Source organism: Lutra lutra, chromosome 10 (assembly GCF_902655055.1).
Source record: "Lutra lutra chromosome 10, mLutLut1.2, whole genome shotgun sequence".
NCBI lineage: Eukaryota > Metazoa > Chordata > Mammalia > Carnivora > Mustelidae > Lutra > Lutra lutra.
This window is the reverse complement of record NC_062287.1, coordinates 87,840,417-87,859,776: the sequence shown is the minus strand read 5'-3', so window position 1 is coordinate 87,859,776 and position 19,360 is coordinate 87,840,417. Positions and strand designations below refer to the sequence as shown.

At 47.9% G+C, this 19,360-nt stretch overlaps 1 protein-coding gene across 4 annotated transcripts in view; it reads left to right on the top strand.

Annotated features, from left to right (window-relative positions):
* Window positions 1-5,020, top strand: part of PAMR1 (peptidase domain containing associated with muscle regeneration 1) — a 149,823-nt gene extending 144,803 nt beyond the window's left edge. For all 4 annotated transcript variants that reach the window (XM_047692368.1, XM_047692369.1, XM_047692367.1 and 1 more), the window contains 3 exons: window positions 1,214-1,446; window positions 2,397-2,689; window positions 3,940-5,020. In XM_047692368.1, the coding sequence (XP_047548324.1) occupies window positions 1,214-1,446; window positions 2,397-2,689; window positions 3,940-4,476 (1,063 nt within the window). In that variant the 3' untranslated portion in view covers window positions 4,477-5,020. The remainder of the gene's footprint in view (window positions 1-1,213; window positions 1,447-2,396; window positions 2,690-3,939) is intronic.
* Window positions 5,021-19,360: the final 14,340 nt, after the last annotated feature.

The window sequence follows — 19,360 nt, the reverse complement described above, 5'->3', positions numbered from 1 at the left end:
GGTGGCTCATGTGGATAAAAAAGCAAGCCTATAACTTGGTTTTAAGGATCTTTCTGGAAGACAGGCTGCTGGAATGCGGATATACCTATCTCCAGCAGCCTGGTCACCCGAGGACCACAAAAGGCAGTGTAGTCTTTCAACAGATGGACCAAAAGATGAGCTAGCTGGTTTGCCAGTTCAGAAGCTCCTTGAACCGCAGACCTTTTTATAAACACAAGCTAAAGATTCATTGAATGAAATCAATGTGGATGGAACGTTTGCTCTGAGGGAAGCACTGAACAGACTCATCAAATAGATTTCTTACGATGACATCAGACGGCACAGTACAGACACCAGGTTGTGAATCCTAATTGCTGAGTGCTGCCTTGAGGACCATCTTAGCTTCCTGTGTGCCCATCTCTAGTCCCGCTTCCCCCTCCGGGCTTCCTTTCCCCATTCATTAAATAGAGATGAACACATTGTTTCCTAGAGGAATTCTAACTTCTCAGTTAGTGGTCGTTAGGCGCTGATATAAAATGAACGCAGGCTGTCCAAGGGGTGTACGTCTCCCCCAAGAATCCCGGAGGGGTCTCTGGGGACTTCAGCTTCCAGTGCTCATTTGAAAGGCTTTTTCGCCTTTACACACAATGCTCTGAATTTCTGCCAATCAGCACGCTCTGAAAAAGCCCTACTCTCCGAGGTGTACTAATTACAGACGCTGATTGCTAAATCAAGCTACTGTATCCACACAGTTTAGTTCAAGTCAATTCATGATATTGCTCCATTATGATAATGTCTGGAGAAAAAAAGACTCCCGGCTTCAGATGAATTTCCTTTCCTGTTTAAATCACAGTTAATTTTTCTCTGTGCGCCTGTATCGCCTACCCTGGGACAGCAGCCCTTATGCCGGATAGTATTCCCTGGTTAAAATCCTAGACAGCTGGAGGCGTGCCAGAAATGGAAATAGAGGCACGGAATGAAGGTGGAGGGGTGCGAGAGAATTTACTCGGTGGTAGAGGGGAAGTGTGTGTGCGCATGTGCCTGAGAGAGAGAGAGCGATGGCCAGGACGGGGAGTGGGGCTTGGGGGCAGGAGGTATAGAGATCCGCAGAGGAGAGATAGCCATATTTTTTTCTGCCATGATCAGATGTCTGCGTGGGGCTTGGCACATACACTACAGGGCCACGGTGACCATCTCTTGCCCTGCTCTCTCTGGGCCCTGGGTCCCCATGTAGGCAGACGCCTTTACACCAGCTCTACTCGGCATCCTTCAGCAAGCAGAAACTGCAGGATGCCCCCACCAAGAAGCCCGCCCTTCCCTTTGGAGACCTGCCGCCTGGGTTCCAGCATCTGCACACCCAGCTCCAGTACGAGTGCATCTCGCCTTTCTACCGCCGCCTGGGCAGCAGCCGTAGGACATGCTTGAGGACCGGGAAGTGGAGTGGGCGAGCCCCATCCTGTGTCCCCAGTGAGTAAGGGCTACTCCTGGGACAGGGGCTGGGGTGGCATCTGTCCTAAGCTTCTTCGGCCAGTGGGCCTCTAGCTAATTCCGTAGCTTGGTTATGTCTGATAGTCCGCAGCTGGAGCTTCCTTTCCTTGACACAAACTTCTAACTCAGGAAAAACGGACTCTTTAGGTCTTCGATGAATTTTTTTGGAGGGGCCATACGTCCTTGTAGATTGTTATTTTTTATTTATTTTTTAAAAGATTTTATGTATTTATTTGAGAGCTAGAGAGCAAGAGCCCTCATGCAGGGGAGTGGCAGAGAGAAAGAATCATAATGAAGCCCCAAGTGGGGGAAGGGTTAACGATATCAGAAGACTTCTACTTAGGCGGTCTTGGATACTCTGTCCGAGCCCGTTTTCGTGCTTATCATCCCATGGTATTCAATAGGCAGTTATTGATTAGGCGATGAGGTGTTAACTACCCATATGATTATGGTGATAATGAGTAAAATAGTATGTGGAGGACTCTGGAAAAGGGTCTTGCACATACCAAGTTCTACCTTCCCCATCCGCTTTGTCAAAGGACAGCAGTATGGCTTAATTCTTTGTGGTCAAGTTTATCATGATAGGCATAATATTTTGAGTCTGTTTGCATAGATCCTCATCCAGTCTCCTCAAAAACCCTATGAGATAGATGTGATTATTAGACCCATTTTTCAGGCAAGAAGACTGAGGCTTTAAGAGCTCTGGCAATTTGCCCAAAGTCCTATTGATAGGAAGAGCCTAGGATCCCAAGCCTTCATCTTAACCCCAGACTTTATAGCCAACCATGTCAAGGTGGCTGATTACTACATAGTGGTCATGACACCCATGGTCCCACCTTTCCAGATCTGTGTTCTCTTGGTTGGGCAACACATTCCCCTTTGCATGGAAAGGTCTGAGTTTATCTTCCTGAGCTGGTGTTTCTCCACAGTCTGTGGGAAAACAGAGAACGTCACTGTTTCCAAGAGCCCGGGACTGCGCTGGCCATGGCAGGCGGCCATCTACAGGAGGGCCAGTGGGGTACACGGTGGCAGCCTGCACAAGGACATGTGGTTCCTGGTCTGCAGCGGCGCGCTGGTGAATGAGCGCACTGTGGTGGTGGCTGCCCACTGCGTAACCGACCTGGGGAAGGTCACCATGATCAAGACAGCAGACCTCAAAGTTGTCCTGGGGAAATTCTACCGGGATGATGACAGAGATGAGAAGACCATCCAGAACTTACGGGTAAGAGAGGGCTGTAACCTGGAAACCAGGTGTTGGCTCAGCAAACTCCGGGGGGTGGGGGGTGGGGTGTCAGTGGCTGGGGGGGGGTGGACAGTGGCTGTGTCTGTCCTGACGCCTTGGCACATTAGCACCCAGCCCAGAGCCTGGCAGGGAGCAGGCGCCCAGTATTTCACATACATACTAGAAAGGCACATCTAGAAAGACTACGGAGTCTTTTTTTCCTTTTGTTTTCAAAATAAGATTATAACAATATCATCTATCACTGTGGTCATCAGAAGTTAATCTCCTATTATGTTTAGGGCATTGTACAAGATAGGCTTCGAGGACTTAGAAAGGTTTTATCCAAGATACTCCTAATCGATCTTTAATATTCCTCTGTCTTCTCTGCCTATCTCCCTCCCCCTCTCTCTTCCGTCCACTTACCCACCCTCCTTTCTCTCTGTCCACCCATCTGTCCATCTCTCTGCTCATTGTTGAGCTCTCACAGAATGCCATTCACAGGAATGGATACAAAACTGAGTAAGGCATGGAAAAAGGCACTGTCTTTGCCCTGAAGAGTCCACAGGCCAGTGAAGAGACCAGCATATTGTGATTAGTTTGACACAAGAGAAGCCCCGAGGAAATGTACCCAAATATACTTGAAGTACTAGAACCTGCGCATAAAAATGTTAGACTGTATCACACATGTGAGCTCCTAGAGGCCCCCATCAAAGACAATGATCAGCAAGGGTTGGGACAATCAGCAAAGACTGTGGAAAAGTCTTGTGGAACATTCTGGGTGTGGCTTTGTTGCAATCTGGTAGTCTTTTAGGGATTTGTGTTTGCATAATGCTAGCACACATTTTTTTTTTTAACCAGTTATTTGCCAACATTTAAAAATCAGGAGGTTCAGATGAAGATCTGGAATCTCTTTTTTGAGAAAGTCAGAAAGTCAGCCCCCTCTTGGCCTGGCAGTGGCCAGCGGAGCCCAGTGGCCACTACCCACTTCGGATGGGGTAGGCACCCCTGTTCTCGGCAGCCCCATCTGCCACCCCACTCAGTTAACACCACCTGCCAGGCGGCAGTGGGCATTTCACTCCACAACCCCTCAAATAAAGCCGTTGTTTTCTATGATCCTTGAAGCAAAGTCTCTCCAAATCTTTGTAGCTGTCCCCAAGACACTTTATTCCGGTAATTTAGCCCCGGGGTTTGCCTCTGACTCCGTGTGTGGTGGGGGGCTCACCTCTGCCGTCCATCTCTTGCATTTGTAGATTTCCGCAGTCATCCTGCATCCCAACTATGACCCCATCCTGCTGGACACGGACATCGCCATCCTGAAGCTCCTGGACAAGGCTCGCGTCAGCACCCGCGTCCAGCCCATCTGCCTGGCGGCCCCGCGGGACCTGAGCGCCTCCTTCCAGGAGACCCGCGTCACCGTGGCCGGCTGGAACGTGCTGGCAGACGCAAGAAGCCCTGGCTTCAAGAACGACACGCTGCGCTCAGGAGGGGTCAGGGTCGTGGACCCGCTGTTGTGTGAGGAGCAGCACGAAGAACACGGCATCCCCGTGAGCGTCACGGACAACATGTTCTGTGCCACCTGGGATCCCGCCGCCCCCTCTGATATCTGCACAGCAGAGACGGGAGGCATCGCTGCTGTGGCCTTCCCCGGACGGGCGTCCCCCGAGCCACGCTGGCATCTGGTGGGGCTGGTCAGCTGGAGCTATGACAGGGACTGCGGCCACAGCCTGTACACGGCCTTCAGCAAGGTCCTGCCTTTTAAAGACTGGATTGAGAGAAACATGAAGTGAGCCTCGGGCCCGTGGAGACGCTGTTCGGGCGTCCGTCCCATCCAGATGTGTGTGGCACGAGGCAGTGTGGGCCTGAAGCTTGACTCTGCCCGTGAACTTGGCTGGGCCAGGGCTTCTGACTTCAGGATTGAAACTCAGTGGAGAGGGAGCAGAGCTCACCTTCTGGGAGGCCACTGTGACCTTGGCTGCTGAGACCATTCGGAAGATAGCAGGGCTGCTAGTTCCCTCCAAAGAGACTATGCAAATAGCAAAGCAGTGGTCCCCCTTCCACCAGCTCCATGGCCTTGCCCGCCTTCCCTCCCGTGGTGTCAATGTCATGGCCAGCTCTGGTCAAGAGGCGTGGCCAAGAAGTCTGAGATTCATGAGGTCTCTTCCAAGACTCTAGCCTGACCACATTCCAAGGAGCCGCCTGTGGGACCACCCAGGACACCAGAGCTCGGATGCGGCCTTGGCTTCTGTGTACATTGCTGCAGTAAAGCGTGGTCCTTCTCTTTGTCAATCCCCTGTATATATTTTAATAAAATGAGGGTTGGCTTCTGACCTACAGAACAAATGGGCTGTTCTGATTCGTATATGCTGCTTCTCAGGGCAGTGGCTTGGTGACAGCCCTTTAGAATAGATCAAGTTGTCGTTTCCAAACAGTGCATATGGCAAAACTGATGCTGTCTTTTCAATACCAGGCCCTGATTGTGCTGGGTTATGGGCTGGAGGAGGAGTGACAAGGGAGGCCATCCGATAAGGCACAAACAGAGGAAAATACCAAGGACTAGAGGATTGCCAGTGTCCCCTCTGGTTCTCATGTTCTCAATCTAACACACAACTCAGCTTTGAACCTCTGTCAATCTTGATGACATGTTTTCACGGCATCTGAATCGTCATCACCTCCTTACTCACACTAGATTGAGATATGCCAAGAAATGGAAGCTTCCCTGGTTTCTGTAACTGATGGGATTTTCCTTTCAAGCCCCATCTGGCTCCCCCTGGATAGTGGAGGGAAAAAAATGAATTCAATCCAGACCCCGAAGCGATCTGTTCAGGAACATTCACTTTGGGGGTCAGGGGGGCAGGGGGGAGACTCACTTTTTTATCCTTTCTTCTCTGCTCTCTTGGCCAGTCTCCTGCCCCCCAGATGGTGCTGCGGAGGCTGGGGGACTTCAAGCACAGGAACACAATAGGATTCCCGAGGGCCTGCTGGCTTCTTGGGCGTGTGTGGTGGGTCTTTCCGATTTCTGGCCATTCTGCTGACACTGACCTCGGGCACTGTGGCTGCAACCACTGACACTTGCACTGTGTTCTCTCCGCTTCCCTGGAGCCCAGCAGTCCTCCCTCTGGTGTGGCTCCTCCTCACCCCTGGCTGACACTGGCACTCCTGAGAAGTGGGGGTGACACCCTTTGACCCTGGTTTGTGTCTCACTGCCCCAGTGAGAGCCTTCTCTGGCAGCCACCCAGCCAGACTCTTGGTGACCTCCCTCTCCTCCCTCTGGGGCTTCGCAGGAACAACTCGGTCTTATCTGCCCTTCATGAGGTCTGAGAGCCCAGGGCTGGGACAGGGAACCTTGGAAGACATTCACCTCCTATATGCCTAAGCAGGGACACTACTCCTTCTCAACATATTAGAGAACTAACCCCAACACAGGAGGTTAGGACACATTTGTCTTCCAACCTGCTTTGCCATCTCTGTGTCTTTACTTAGTCCCCAGAGGCAGGAGACAGTTTCTGGTACTTTATGTTTCTGTCAGGCTTTCTTGGGGCTTTCCATAGTCTGTACCCACCTCCTGTCTCTTGGCTTAATCTTAGAGCAATGTACTAGTTACTGACTTCTGAGTAACAAACACCTAATGCTCGTGGGTTAGAACAGGCAGTATTTATTTTCTCCCAGATTCGGTGGACCAGGAATTAGGGAGCTGAGGTTGGCATGGGATTTTAGTCATCTGAGGCCTTAACTGGGGCTGGAGTATTGGGTTCAACAAATACTGGGTTTGACTAGATTGCTCAAAGGTTTTTTCCTTCTTTTCTCTAAGCCTAGAAAACTTGGATCTTGAGAGGCATAGCAGAAGTTGGAGCAAAAAGAACTGAATTAAGATTTTTTTCTTTTCTTTTTGAAGATTTTATTTATTTATTTTGAGAGAGAGAGAGAGAGAGAGAGAGAGCACACAAGTGGGGGGATGGGCAGAGGCAGAGGGAGAAGCAGACTCCCTGCTGAGCTGGGAGCCCTATGCAGGACTCGATCCTGGGAACCTCAGATGATGACCTGAGCCAAAAGCAGATGCTTAACCCACTGAGCCACCCAGGCGCTCCTAAGTTTCTGCTTTTCAATTCCTTTTCTGAATGACCTTGGGTGAGTGACCTAACATCACTACCTCATTTTCACCAACTGTTAGGCCGACATAATAAAACCTGTTTTTTGTGATAACTGGGATGACCCAGTGAGGTGTCACGTAAAGCGCTGAGCAGGGCATGTGGCTTAGAGCTGGTGTCTATGATTCCTGATCTCCCACCTGGACCATCAATTCCAACCATATACAGCTGTGGGCAGTGGTGAGCAAGTCTTTGGGAGGCTGTTGCCTTTGCATGTGGTGTTGAAGCTAAGTTAATAGGGCCAGAAAGCTGGATGGGAAGTTGACAAAGCAAGGACAAGCTGAGACCATGTGTTCCCTTGCTGTCCCCCATCTCAATGACCTTCAGGAGAAGCTGGCACCCCTTGCATGTAGCTGTACACACACCTGCTTCAGGACACTTGGAGAAGATGGAAGAGGATTTCCAGCACGTGCTAGAGGAGCTGCGGGCCTGGGTGCTGTCCCTCCCTGGCAAGGCAAGCTGGGGGATCAGTGACAATGTATATGAACTGTCCCAGTTATTCGTATGCTACCACCTTTCAGAGCATGGAGGTAGCTGCTCCACTCCCCTCTTCAAATATCACGTAAGTTTCTCTGGTTCCAGCCCTCCCTGCAATCACACAAGGAAGGGAATTCTGCAGAGTTCCAGCTTCCCCTAAGTTGACCTAGAACAAAGCCATCGCAAGTCCTGGAATATGCCTGCTAGGCAAATGTTTGTCAACTCAGAATGCATCTGCAGGGAGCCTGAAAGGACTCCTGCTTCATCCAGAATAGTTTGGTTCTAATTCCTTTTACAGTTGTTCTATTGTCTTTTACGCACACGCAGCCTCCAACATGGAATGTTCTATTGGCGAGGCCTTGAGGAGCTGGCCTGGTACTTGCAGCTAGGCTGTGGTGCTCTTCTGTTGAAGGTCACTAATTTCACAAAACGCCAATAGCCATCAAGATCATCTGTGATTGTGATGATCAAGACACCAGCAAGATCACATCATCTTGTCTACGGACAGACAAAAGGAAGGTCACCATACAAACCCCTGAAATACCAAGTATTCCTTCCAGTTAATACGTATGACCACTGCTTCTGCCAATTACAGTTTTAGCCTTGAGCTGGTCTTCCTTCCTTTTGGATAAGGTTTATTGCGGTAGCCATTCCAGAATTGTGTCCGCTTACTGATAGGACCCAATTGAGAACAAAATCCTACTTCCTTCAAACATTCCCCAAATTACCTAAGAGAAGCTCAAATCCTACACATTCCTTCTGACACTATTCTGGTGATACACCCCAAAGTTCCCCGTGATATATACATTCTCTTGTATGTCAAAGAGCAGTTAAGTCTGACTTGCTTAACTGTTGGTGTGCTTCTGGCGGTCTTTGGATGGAGATCATTGAAAAAAAAAAAAGTATGTACTCACATATATACTTCTACGTATAAAAGAAGGAGTCTTGCCTAAATCCTATAGATCTTAAATTTTGTATATCATATGATGACATTTATATGATACATAAAATGTAAGTAAAGTCTGTATGACTTGGGTAAGACTCTTAATTACCTTCCTTAGGAGCAGCCAGGCTTACACATCAAGTGAACTGACTGGTCGGCTCACACTGTATCCTCTCACATAAACTCCCATGGGGACTGAGACCAAGGGCAATCCATGCTGGCCAGCATTTCCAGTTACCCTGTCATTCACAGGGTTCTCAGCCCCTCAGCTGAGTCTTTGGAGTGGTGGATGGGAAGGAATTAGGATGTTCTAAGTACAGAAAGAACTTGGCAAGTACATAAGTTTAACTATGGAGAGGGATGGACTGGAGAAGGGCCAATCATTTCCCAACACGAGCCCTTTATTACAAAGAAGGTTTATTACAAAGAGGTTGGCCAGCCAAGGCAAGGGCAGTCAAGGTGAAGTCCATTGGTGGTGGATCTCAAATGCTAGTGTTTAATAATTGGGCTTCTTATTGCCCATTGGCAAATATCAAGCTCACGGTCATATCTCCAGGAGGGAAAGGGTAGAAGTGGAATCCTAGAAAGTCCCATCCGGCTGGATGTATGGACAGAGGCAGTGGTTAGAAGACGCAGCCTGAGGTCTAATTCCAGTTCTGACAAATTGCACGCTATGACCTTGAGCATGACGCTCCATCTGTCTCCTGCAGTCGCCTCATCTGTAAAGGGGAGTGACAAGATATGAGGATGATATGTCCGTGAATTCAGAATGTAAGATAGTGTCTGACCCATTGCACTCTGTCAACGTTGGCTGATGTTATGGTCGTCGTTTTATTGTTCTTCACGAGCAGGAGATTGGAGATCTAGGAACCCGTCCGGAAAAAATGTACAAGGGTCCGAGAGGAGAAGAGAAGTCTTAGAATCCCAGCATGTGGAAATAAGTTTGATAATCTTCAGAGTGGGGTTGATCGCAGGAAAGGGTGGGCAAAAATAAACGGGGCGGTGGGTTAGAAGAACCGAAAAGGTTGAGAACAAGGTGGATGGGATTGTGTAAGTGGGAGGTATCTGGATACATTTCTGAGACAAAATGCTGGAGCTTATGGTGGTTTTTTTTTTTTTACTTTTCCCATCTGCATGTGTGTATGTGTGTGTGTTGGGACAGAGTGGGACAGAGGGGCTGGATTTATTAAAAGGGACCAGGCTCCACTGGATGGGTAGGAATCTTTATGGTTCTTTGGGATTTCAGAATTTTCACGTTGTCAAATTCATCACCTACTCAACTTAATGGGCCTTCCACATTTACATCCTATATCAGAATTTTAGTCGATAAAATCTCTTCCAACCTGAATTCAATAAAAAATTGTGAGTTCATTGATTTTCCACCTGCCTGTTATTCGTTCAAATGCAAAAATTAGTAGAGTGCTTACTATGTGTGAAGGACTGAGATGCTAAAGGCAGACAAAACAGGCTCAGTGTTTGCCCTCAGTCGTGTGACCCCAGAAATGAGAAATCATGGAAAGGACTAGAAAGGAGAATAGGGGGTGCCGTAAGACCATATGGCAAGGGGATGCTGATCTAATCTGGAGGGTGGGGTCAAAACTTGCCTCCCTGGGTTAACTACCAGTTGGAGGGGGGGCCATAGAGAAGAGCATTTCAGATAGGAGAAGAGCATGTGCAGAGGTGTTGTGAAGCAGGCTTCCTGGCAGGTTTGAGGCAATTCTAGAAACCAGGAAGGCTGCAGATCAGAAAGCCTGAGGAGGAGGATGGTACAGTGTGAAGCTGGAGGTGGAGTCCCATGGTCCCTGGCCACCTGGAGGACTTGGGGGACGAGGCGAGTGGGCACGGCCAGGATGCCCCATGTGTGTCAAACCCTGTGAATTCCTACATGTGCACTAGCAATTATTAGTGAGGTCATCAACCCATCAAGTGTAGCCTTTGGCTTTGACTTGGGGTTTTTCCACTGCCCTTCTAACCTGGACAAGAAGACCTTGAGTGTCATTGCTCTGACACAATCACATATTGTTCTAATAGAGAATGATCGTAAATGGAGTGGGAGATAAAAGACGGCTGACGGCCGTTGCAAGACGCAAAGAAGGGAGACACTTCGATTTGGGATTTCTCTCCTGCCTGCCTTGTATTTTTCTCCTTCTTTAGCATCCTGTGAAAATTTTGAGTGAAATAGTTTGGATCCCTGGGGCTTGGGGAAGTTTATCTTTTCAGGGCTGTTGGAAAGACGAGAACATTTTGGAGTGGTTTGGTAGCAATTTGTGGTTTCTCTTTGCTTTTCTTGGCAGGAGAGCTTGCTCTCCCTGGCAGCCTCTGCCCGGATGTGGCGAGGAGGCCCCACATTTTAAGAAGACGGTCTCAATGGCTGAGTTTTTTAGGGCTCACTTCCCATTTGTATTCTGATTCGCTGAGTGTTTATGCAGATGCTTGTGGACTGGGTCTGAGGGAGAGTGTTGTCAACAAAGAAAAAAAAAGTAGTAGATAAAAGTAGGGAATAGCTTTCTTAGGTGAAGAATAATATCAGAAATTGAAATCTCAGAGGAAAAAAACCCACAGTGTTCTGTTCCTGAATTTATGGTTTCTAGGAAAAGGTAATTCCAGACCAAAAAGAAAGAAAGGACATCATTACACCCCGTTTGCAAAGAACAGAGTGTGTTACACATAAAACAACATCCACGTGCTAAGAAACGAAACCTCAGAGTGAATTGGGCGGCTTCTAATGTACCCATCTTATGCAAAGGCATAATTCAGACTTCGATTTAAAAAAAAAAGATCTCTGAGGGCGCCTGGGTGGCTCAGTGGGTTAAGCCGCTGCCTTTGGCTCAGGTCATGATCTCGGAGTCCTGGGATCGAGTCCTGCATCGGGCTCTCTGCTCAGCAGGGAGCCTGCTTCCTCCTGTCTCTCTGACTGCCTCTCTGCCTGCTTGTGATCTCTCTCTGTCAAATAAATAAATAAAATCTTAAAAAAAAAAGATCTCTGAATCTATAATCCCAATTTAGAAGTAATTTCCTAGTTGCTGTCTCTCGTTCTCTTAGTAAGGAAAATAGCTTTATAAGAAAGATGCTTTTGGGATTTGGTACAAAGCCTCTCTCAGAATAATCACGCAATTTCATATAGACGTGAATAGAGAAAATAGAACTAATCCCATCACTGGATTTTCTGAGGTCACGAGAGCCTGACTTGGGTCCTTGATTGAGCCCTTTAGCCAAATCATTTTGCATTTAACCACGGTGAGCTGGTGTCAAGCGGAGAAATCACCCGAAAATAAACAGTTTTCTCTCCACCCTTTGTGCAGCAGAAAGATGTCACTACGGAATACTGTAAAATATCCCAGCGGAACAAAAGGAAAGATGCGTTAACTGGCATTCTTAGCCATGATTAGAAGAAACTGGGTGGAAATGAAAACACCAGGAATCACTCTCAGAAGGTACTTCCACTTTATATAGGAGCAAGCTACTAAAATTGAGACAGGCACTCTAATTCAGATTTTTATGGTTTTCACGGTGGGCGTAAAGAATTTGCACCAACCCTGACATTTAACCTTCAGCCATGTCGTACTAGGAGATGCTGAAGTACCGCAATGATATACCAAGAACTCACAATTCATTTCTCCCCATTGTCTCCTTTCCTCTTTCATCCATACCGTGAACACAGAATGAAGTCACACTCCTCCCATTAGAAGCCATCAGGAAATAAGTGTAGCTAACAAACGTTTTCGTCTCCCCGAGCTCTCTACTTATGAAGATGGTTTCTGCCTCAAGAATGGATTATATTTAGACCAAATTCTCAGTCTGAATTGAGATTTCTATGAAGTAACATCTCTTTTTCATAAGCGTAAAGAGCGAGTAAAAATAGAACTCCCTCCTCTTGGGCTAATGTGTGTTAATGAGAAAAGAGTGAATGAACTCAACGTGTGTTCGTACTGCTCCAACACCGGGGAGATGAGTGATTTCCTTTCTTCTCTCCTCAATGACCACAGTGGGACAAACAGAACCACAGGCAGGCTCATCTCTCTCTGTGCTGTGTCCCTGGATGCAAAGGGTCGCCTCTATCAATCACCTTTGAGAGGAGAGCAGCAGACAGTGGCTATTGCCATGTGCCAGGAACAGTGCGGGGTACTTCCTGGAAAGTTACCTCCTTGGGTTCTCCTCCAAGCCCAGTGGTGGGGGGAGGGTTCATCTCCACCCCATTCCGGAGGATTAAGTGTTTTACTCAACGTCATTCAAGATGGCAAGAGAAATGATGAACTCAACTTGAAGCTCACTGCTCTGAACACAGACAAGTGGTTCCCAGGTCAATCTAATTCTGAAGGCTATGCTCTAGCTTCTGCTGTGACCCCCTCAGCATTTTCTTTTAGAGAGAAAGAGAGACAGCGAGTAGGGGGAGGGGCAGAAGGAGGAGAGTAAGTATCTTAAACAGGTTCTAAGTTCGGCGCAAAGCCTGACACGGGGCACAATCTCATGACCCTGAGAGGGTGGCCTACACCGACCCATCAAGACTGAGACACTTAGGGACGCCTGGGTGGCTCAGTTGGTTAAGCAGCTGCCTTCGGCTCAGGTCATGATCCCAGCGTCCTGGGATCGAGTCCCACATCGGGCTCCTTGCTCGGCGGGGAGCCTGCTTCTCCCTCTGCCTCTGCCTGCCATTCTGTCTGCCTGTGCTCGCTCTCTCTCCCTCTCTCTCTCTGACAAATAAATAAATAAAATCTTTAAAAAAAAAAAAAAAAGACTGAGACACTTAATGGACTTAATGAGCCCACTCAGGTGCCGCCACCTCAGCATTCTTAATACACTGATCTAGGGCATTCTCTGCCATGGGAAAGTTCTCCTCCTACCCGTTGGTTACCTCTCTAAGCCCCCTTCTCTTTCCAACATCTTTTCATTTTCAATTTCTTTCAGGCTTCTCTAGTTTCTCTAATGCTGTTGAAAATACTATCATTCCTCTAAAATAGGAATATTATACAATAATTTTCATTCATCCTAAAAATAGCTCACAAATTTGAAAAGTCAGCATACCCACATTAATTATCTGGATGAAAGGGCCCCTGGTATACCCTCTGTGTTATGTATATAATATATATATGCATAAATATATATATATGCATAAATATATATATGCATAAATATAAATATATATATATATATATATTTTTTTTTTACTTAACCTAACCTTTGGCGCACCTGGGTGGCTCAGTCTGACTCTTGATTTCCCTGAGTTTTGGTTTCAGCTCAAGTTGTGGTCTCGGGGTCATGAGACTGAGCCTGGTGTTGGGCTCTGTCCTGAGCATAAAGCCTGCTTAGGATTCTCACCCTTTCCCTCTCCCTTCTCCTCTGCCCTTCTCTGCTACATTCTCTCTCTCTTTAAAATAAATAAATAAAATCTTAAAAAAAAAATCCTTAACCTAAAGGTGTCTAGTCTTGTAGTCTTAATTATCAGGCCAAAGCTTTATTTATTTTATTTTTTAAAGAAGATTTATTTAAGAGAGAGTGGGGGGCAGGGGAGGGGCAGAGGGAGAGGGAGCGGGACAAGCAAACTTCCCACTGAGCCTGGAGCCCAGAGTCCTACATGACACGGGGTTCCACCCCAGCACCCTGAGATCATGACCTGAGCTGACGTCAGATGCTTAACTGACTGAGCCATCCAGCCGCCCCAATTATTAGGCGAGAGTTTTAAAAGACAGATCCATATGTGCAGCTTAGGAAATTGAGGAAAGCATGGGGCAGACAGTGTGTTCATTCAGCGTGTGACATCTGCTTTATAGATACAATCATTGCCGCTGCAAAAATGGCTTCTGTTCTACAGATGAGGGAGTTCAGTCTCCAAAGGCTGAGGAGGCCCACTTGGTGTCACATGGGGAGGAGCTGGGCTTTGAACATGGGCCTGCTCGATGCAGCACCCACACGTGCTTTACCAGAACAACTGCATGGCACCCAAGAAGGCAAATTGGTTCGCTGGGTGGTTGTGACTTTGCAGAGGCCTAGCAGTGGACGGCTCAGCTAAGGAGATGATGGTGGGTGGTTTTCTCATTCCTGAGTTCTAGGGAACATCAATAATCTTTAAGGGCATGTCTGATGAAATGGTCATTGCATTCAGGGAACAAAAGTCGAATTTAGGTTTCTCAGGCATTACTAAATCGCCATCCCTTTTGGAGGGGGCAACCCCCCCCCCCCCGGGTCACTTGGCTGCTATTTCTCTCTCTAAGTCACTTTCTTCTGATAAACTTTGAACATTGGAACATTTCTCCTCTGTTGTCATCATGGGAGGGAATGGGCTTATTTACAGCCTTTTATGGGAAAATGGTGTAGGACTTTTTTTTTTTCTTTCTTTTCTCTATTAAGAGCCTCCCCTACCCCTCACCCTACACTGAGATGCAGTAACCAATCTCAAGCAATCTGAAAGAGAACCAAGACGGGAAATTCATCCCTTGGGAGAACCTAATAGAAGAAGGGAGAGTCTTTAGCCCTCCTTTGGTGCAACTAAGCTCCAATAACGATGTAACGATTGCAGAAGAATGTTGAAAATTGTGGAAGTTAGGACTGGAAGCTTTGAGGCCATGGGGGGACTTTTCTAGCCAAAGGTAGCTGAGTCTTCTCTGCTGGAATGTCCCCTGAGATGGGAGGTCCCTGCATGTCAAGGGGCAGCCTGTCCCAATAACGGTGGCACTGTTATTACCACAAATAGCGCTGCAGAGAGGTTAAAAGTGAGGTTCTGCAGGAAGATTCCCTAAACTCACCTCCCTGCTCCCCCCAGCTTCAGCCATTGGTCCTGGGGATCCATCTTCCAACTTCCTCCGTCCTGCTGTGCTACCCCCAGAGGCTAGGCTTCAAGGACTGCGCCCAGAGATGCTTCAGTGTGCTTTCCAGCTTCCACCTTTGGCCGATAGGATAGGGGGGCCCAGAGAGGAGAGAAGAACAGGAGGGAAGGGGGATCAAGTCAGTTATTCCCAGGTCCCCTTCCAGCAGGTGGCTGTGGCAGCAAAGGTGCTGTTCTGCATTCGGCACTCTCCTTTAGGTTCCAGTCACCTTCAGGATGAAGGCAGATAATAGTGCTACTGTTACCAGTCCAGGGGATCCCCGCTATCCCTTGGAGTTTCCCGACACCCTTCTCGTATCCTTCTACGTAGTCCCTTTATTACACTCTGCACAGTTTACTTAATTCGAATATGCCACCTTATTCTGGCTAATACCTTGACTGATATGACCACTCACTATCTATGTAACATTGGGCATACTCCTCAAACTCTGTTGCTCTCAGTCTTTTCCCCTGTAAAAGAGGGTTAATAACAATATCTTCTGTAGGAGGTCATTTAAAGGGTGAAATGAGGTTATACATGGTATGGTACTTTGAAGATACAGCAAGGACTCAGTAAGTGGGAGGGTAATACCACGAATACTGTGCAGTTCCTAGACACTACCTTGATTCAACTGCGGTAAGTCACTTCTCATAGCTTGGGTTAGACCTTAGGTAACCAATCGATAAGGCAAAAGAAGCAAAATCCCTTATGGTAAAAATTAACTTTACAAGTCTTTCATTTACCTATCAGAGTAGGGTACGGTGTATTTTGTGTGTGTGTGTGTGTGTGTGTGTTCAGCCCTGCAGAGTAGTTCTTATTCAAGTCATATTTGAGAACCCTTGAGCTAGATCTGAGAAAGAAAAATCTATGTGCAAACCTCAGAGCATCCTATGCCTTCTGCTTTAGCCATAACCGTGGAGTCCCTAGAGGAGACAGAGAAGCCAGAAAATTCAAAAAGTTCCTGCTAGCTTGTAGGGTTGAGCTTTTTCTGTTCTATTAAGTCTCTATCAACTTCATGCTGCTGGATAGGAGACTTGAAAGAGAACCATGACGGGTTCTCAACAGACTTGTGAGGACAGAGCAATCTATGGGATCAGACTTCAGGTGGCTTAGCAGAGGCTAGGTTTCAAGGGAGCTCTGTGGTATGCTGCGCACACCGCTGCTCCCCTGTGTGAAGGCTGACCCTTTCCTGAGCACCCAAGATGCACCAAGCTTAGTGCTAAGCATTTCCCACATATTATCCCATTTACTCCCACGGCAATCCTGAGGGGGTATTATTATATTCTCCAGCTTTTAGGTGGAGAAGCTAAGTACCCAAAGTGTTCAGCCTAAGGTACTTGTGTCTAACATGGGCTCAGGGCAGTATTTAATGTGGGTCCACCAGACCCAGAGTTGAGTTCTCATCTAGCACCGAGGTCTTGTGGCTCACTCTCGGTGTTCCCTGTGTGCAGAACCTAAGAAGAGAGCTCTGTGTTTGCCTGGATAGATTTTTCAATTCCCTGTATGTGAAGAGAGGAGGGTCCCCTTGTATCATGTCTTCCTTGGTTTTGTCTTTCCAAAGGCTAAAACACCAATTACCTCCAACTGCTTCTGGGCGCCATATTGTTGAACCATCACTAGTCCAGTGGCTATGGTAGTCGATCACCTGGGGAAGTTTTTTTTTTAAAATACCAGTTAAGGCCCCACCGCAGGCTGATGGGACCCAAATCTCAGGTGGCTTGAATGTGGTTATGTTCTAAAGGGCTCTCTCAGTGCATTCTAATGGACGGCCAGTGTTGGAAACCATGGCTCTAGTTTGCTTTTAAAAAATGAAGATCTGGGACACCTGGGTGGCTCAGTTGGTTAAGCAGCTGCCTTCGGCTCAGGTTATAATCCCAGCATCCTGGGATCAAGTCCCACATCGGGCTCCTTGCTTGGTGGGGAGCCTGCTTCTCCCTCTGCCTCTGCTGCCATTCGGCCTGCCTGTGCTCTCTCTCTCTCTCTCTCTGGCAAATAAATAAGTAAAATCTTAAAAAAAAAAAAAAAAATGAAGACCTGATGGGAATGTTGGTAAGGGCTCTCCAGTGCGAGGAAAGAGTGTTTGTTCCTCCTAGCTAATGGTTATTATCCAGAATTATCTGTGCCATGTTCCACATGATTTAATAGGCCTTGTCTCCAAGAGCATCTGAAGGCAAATTGTGTCTCCAGTGTAGGATGGGATGGCAGGGTTCCCAAACATGGTCACGTATAGAGAACTTGGAACCACTTTTCCCATGGAATTTGGCCATGCTTGCTTATTCAGGTGCATTCTCTTAGGTCCTTAACACTGAAAACCCACGAGAGTGAGTTTTCAAGTTTATTTTTATTGAGGTATAATTGACCCATAACACTGTTTAAGTTTAAGGTGCGCAACTTGTTAATTTGATACATTTGTATATTGCAAAATGATTACCACCTAGGGTTAGCTCACACCTCTATCGTGTCACCTGATTATCATTTCTTTTTTTGTGGTGGAAATAATTTATACTTAGTCTCTTGGCAACTTTGAATTTATAATACAGTCCTGTTGTCTATCATCACTTTGCTGTGCTTTAGATCTCTTGGTTATTTACCTACTGGTTGCAAGTTTGTACCTTAAATAACATCTTCCGGATTCCCTCACCCATTAGCCCCTGGTAACCATTATTCTACTCTGTTTTTATGAGTTCTGCTTTTTTTAATTTAAATAAAAATTAAGGACTTTATTTGTCAGAGAGAGAGAGTGAACACAAGTGGAAGGGGGAGTGGCGGACAGCAGGCCAAGGGGGAAGTAGATTCTGGGCTGAGCAGGGAGCATGATATGGGGCTGGATCCCAGGACCCTGGGATCATGACCTGAGCTGAAGGCAGCCACCCAATGACTGAGCCACCCAGGAGCCCCTCACCTGCAAATTATTTCTAAATACATGTACCAGATTGCCTTAATTGAATGCAGATCAATGCATTAATTTAATAATTAAAATTTTAAAAAGAAAATGCAAAATTAGAAGGGTTGTTAAGGGTCCTAGGCTGATGAAGATCTAGATCTGGTTGGTCTGATGGGCAGGCAGGAAGAGAGGAGAGCAGAGTTTAGAAAGGGACATGTGGAGCAAGGTATGGACGGAAGAAGATGTTTGGACTCATATTGGGAAGAGGGGTGAAGGGAGGAGCTGAGCAGAGATATACTTATTTATTTAACTTCTGTTTAGTTCATTTCTCCTCTTCGTGGTATTTCTCTCATCTGCCTATTCCTCCTTGTATACTGTGCTCAAGAAACCATCCTCTGGGGACCCTTAGATTTAACGGAACAATCTTTGAGGGTTTTTAGGAGCCCAGACTTTAAAGCGCTTTGCCTGTCTTTTACATTTCATTTCCTTCTTTTAGCCCTGGGAGGTGGGGAATGTTACTCCCAGGCTGCTTATGGGTTGAGGAGAAGTTAAGGAACTTGCCCCGGATCACTCCACTGGCAGATGGTGACGGACCCAAGCTCTGGCATACGAGTGCCTGGCATGCAACCACGCAGCGGTCCCTGCGGGACTCCGCTCCCCTGGCCCGGTCCCCGGGAAGAACTCCTACAGATTCCAAGTGGCCAGCCGCACCTGGCGTCTGACAAGGGTCCGCAGAGCCGAGGGACTGAAGAGCACCTCCCCCAGGGCAGGAAACTGCGGAGGCAGCGAGGGGCTGGGGTTCCGTGACCCCCCCCCCCCCCCGCCCCCGAGGAGCCTGGCAAGTTCCTAGCGACAAGCTAAACCCCGCTGCCGTCTCCAGGGCGCGTTTACACCGAGGAAATCGCTCTATCGAGAGAGCCTGTTTAATTCTCGTCGCGGCCCTGCAAAAGGGGTTATTTTTGGTCCCATTTTCCAGACGGAGAAAAGCGAGGTTTCGCCTCCCCGACAGTCACAGCGTGCGGCAGGTGGTGGAGCTGTGCCCCAAAGATAATAAAATCGGCACGGATTTCGTCATTATTATGCAAAGCCGGCGGGGAGGCTCTCCGACCCTCCCCTCCCTCGCGGGAGCCCATCTGTCTCCGTGCGCCGCCCCCGGGGCTCAGAAGGCGAAGGCGAACAGGAGTGGGTGGAGACGCGTCCCCCAGCCGCTAGCCTGGGCGGTCTCCACACGCCTTGCCAGCCAGCGCCCCCGAGGCCAACCTCCCAAGGCTTAAAAAAGACCACGGCCTCCCAGCACTCCGCCCGCCCGCCGCCCCGCGGGAGCTGCATTAATATTAATCCCGATGAATAATTGAAGGCCAGAGATTTATTCGGGCCGCGGCGGGGGAAGGCACGCATCTGGGTTCGGCTGGGCCCGGCACC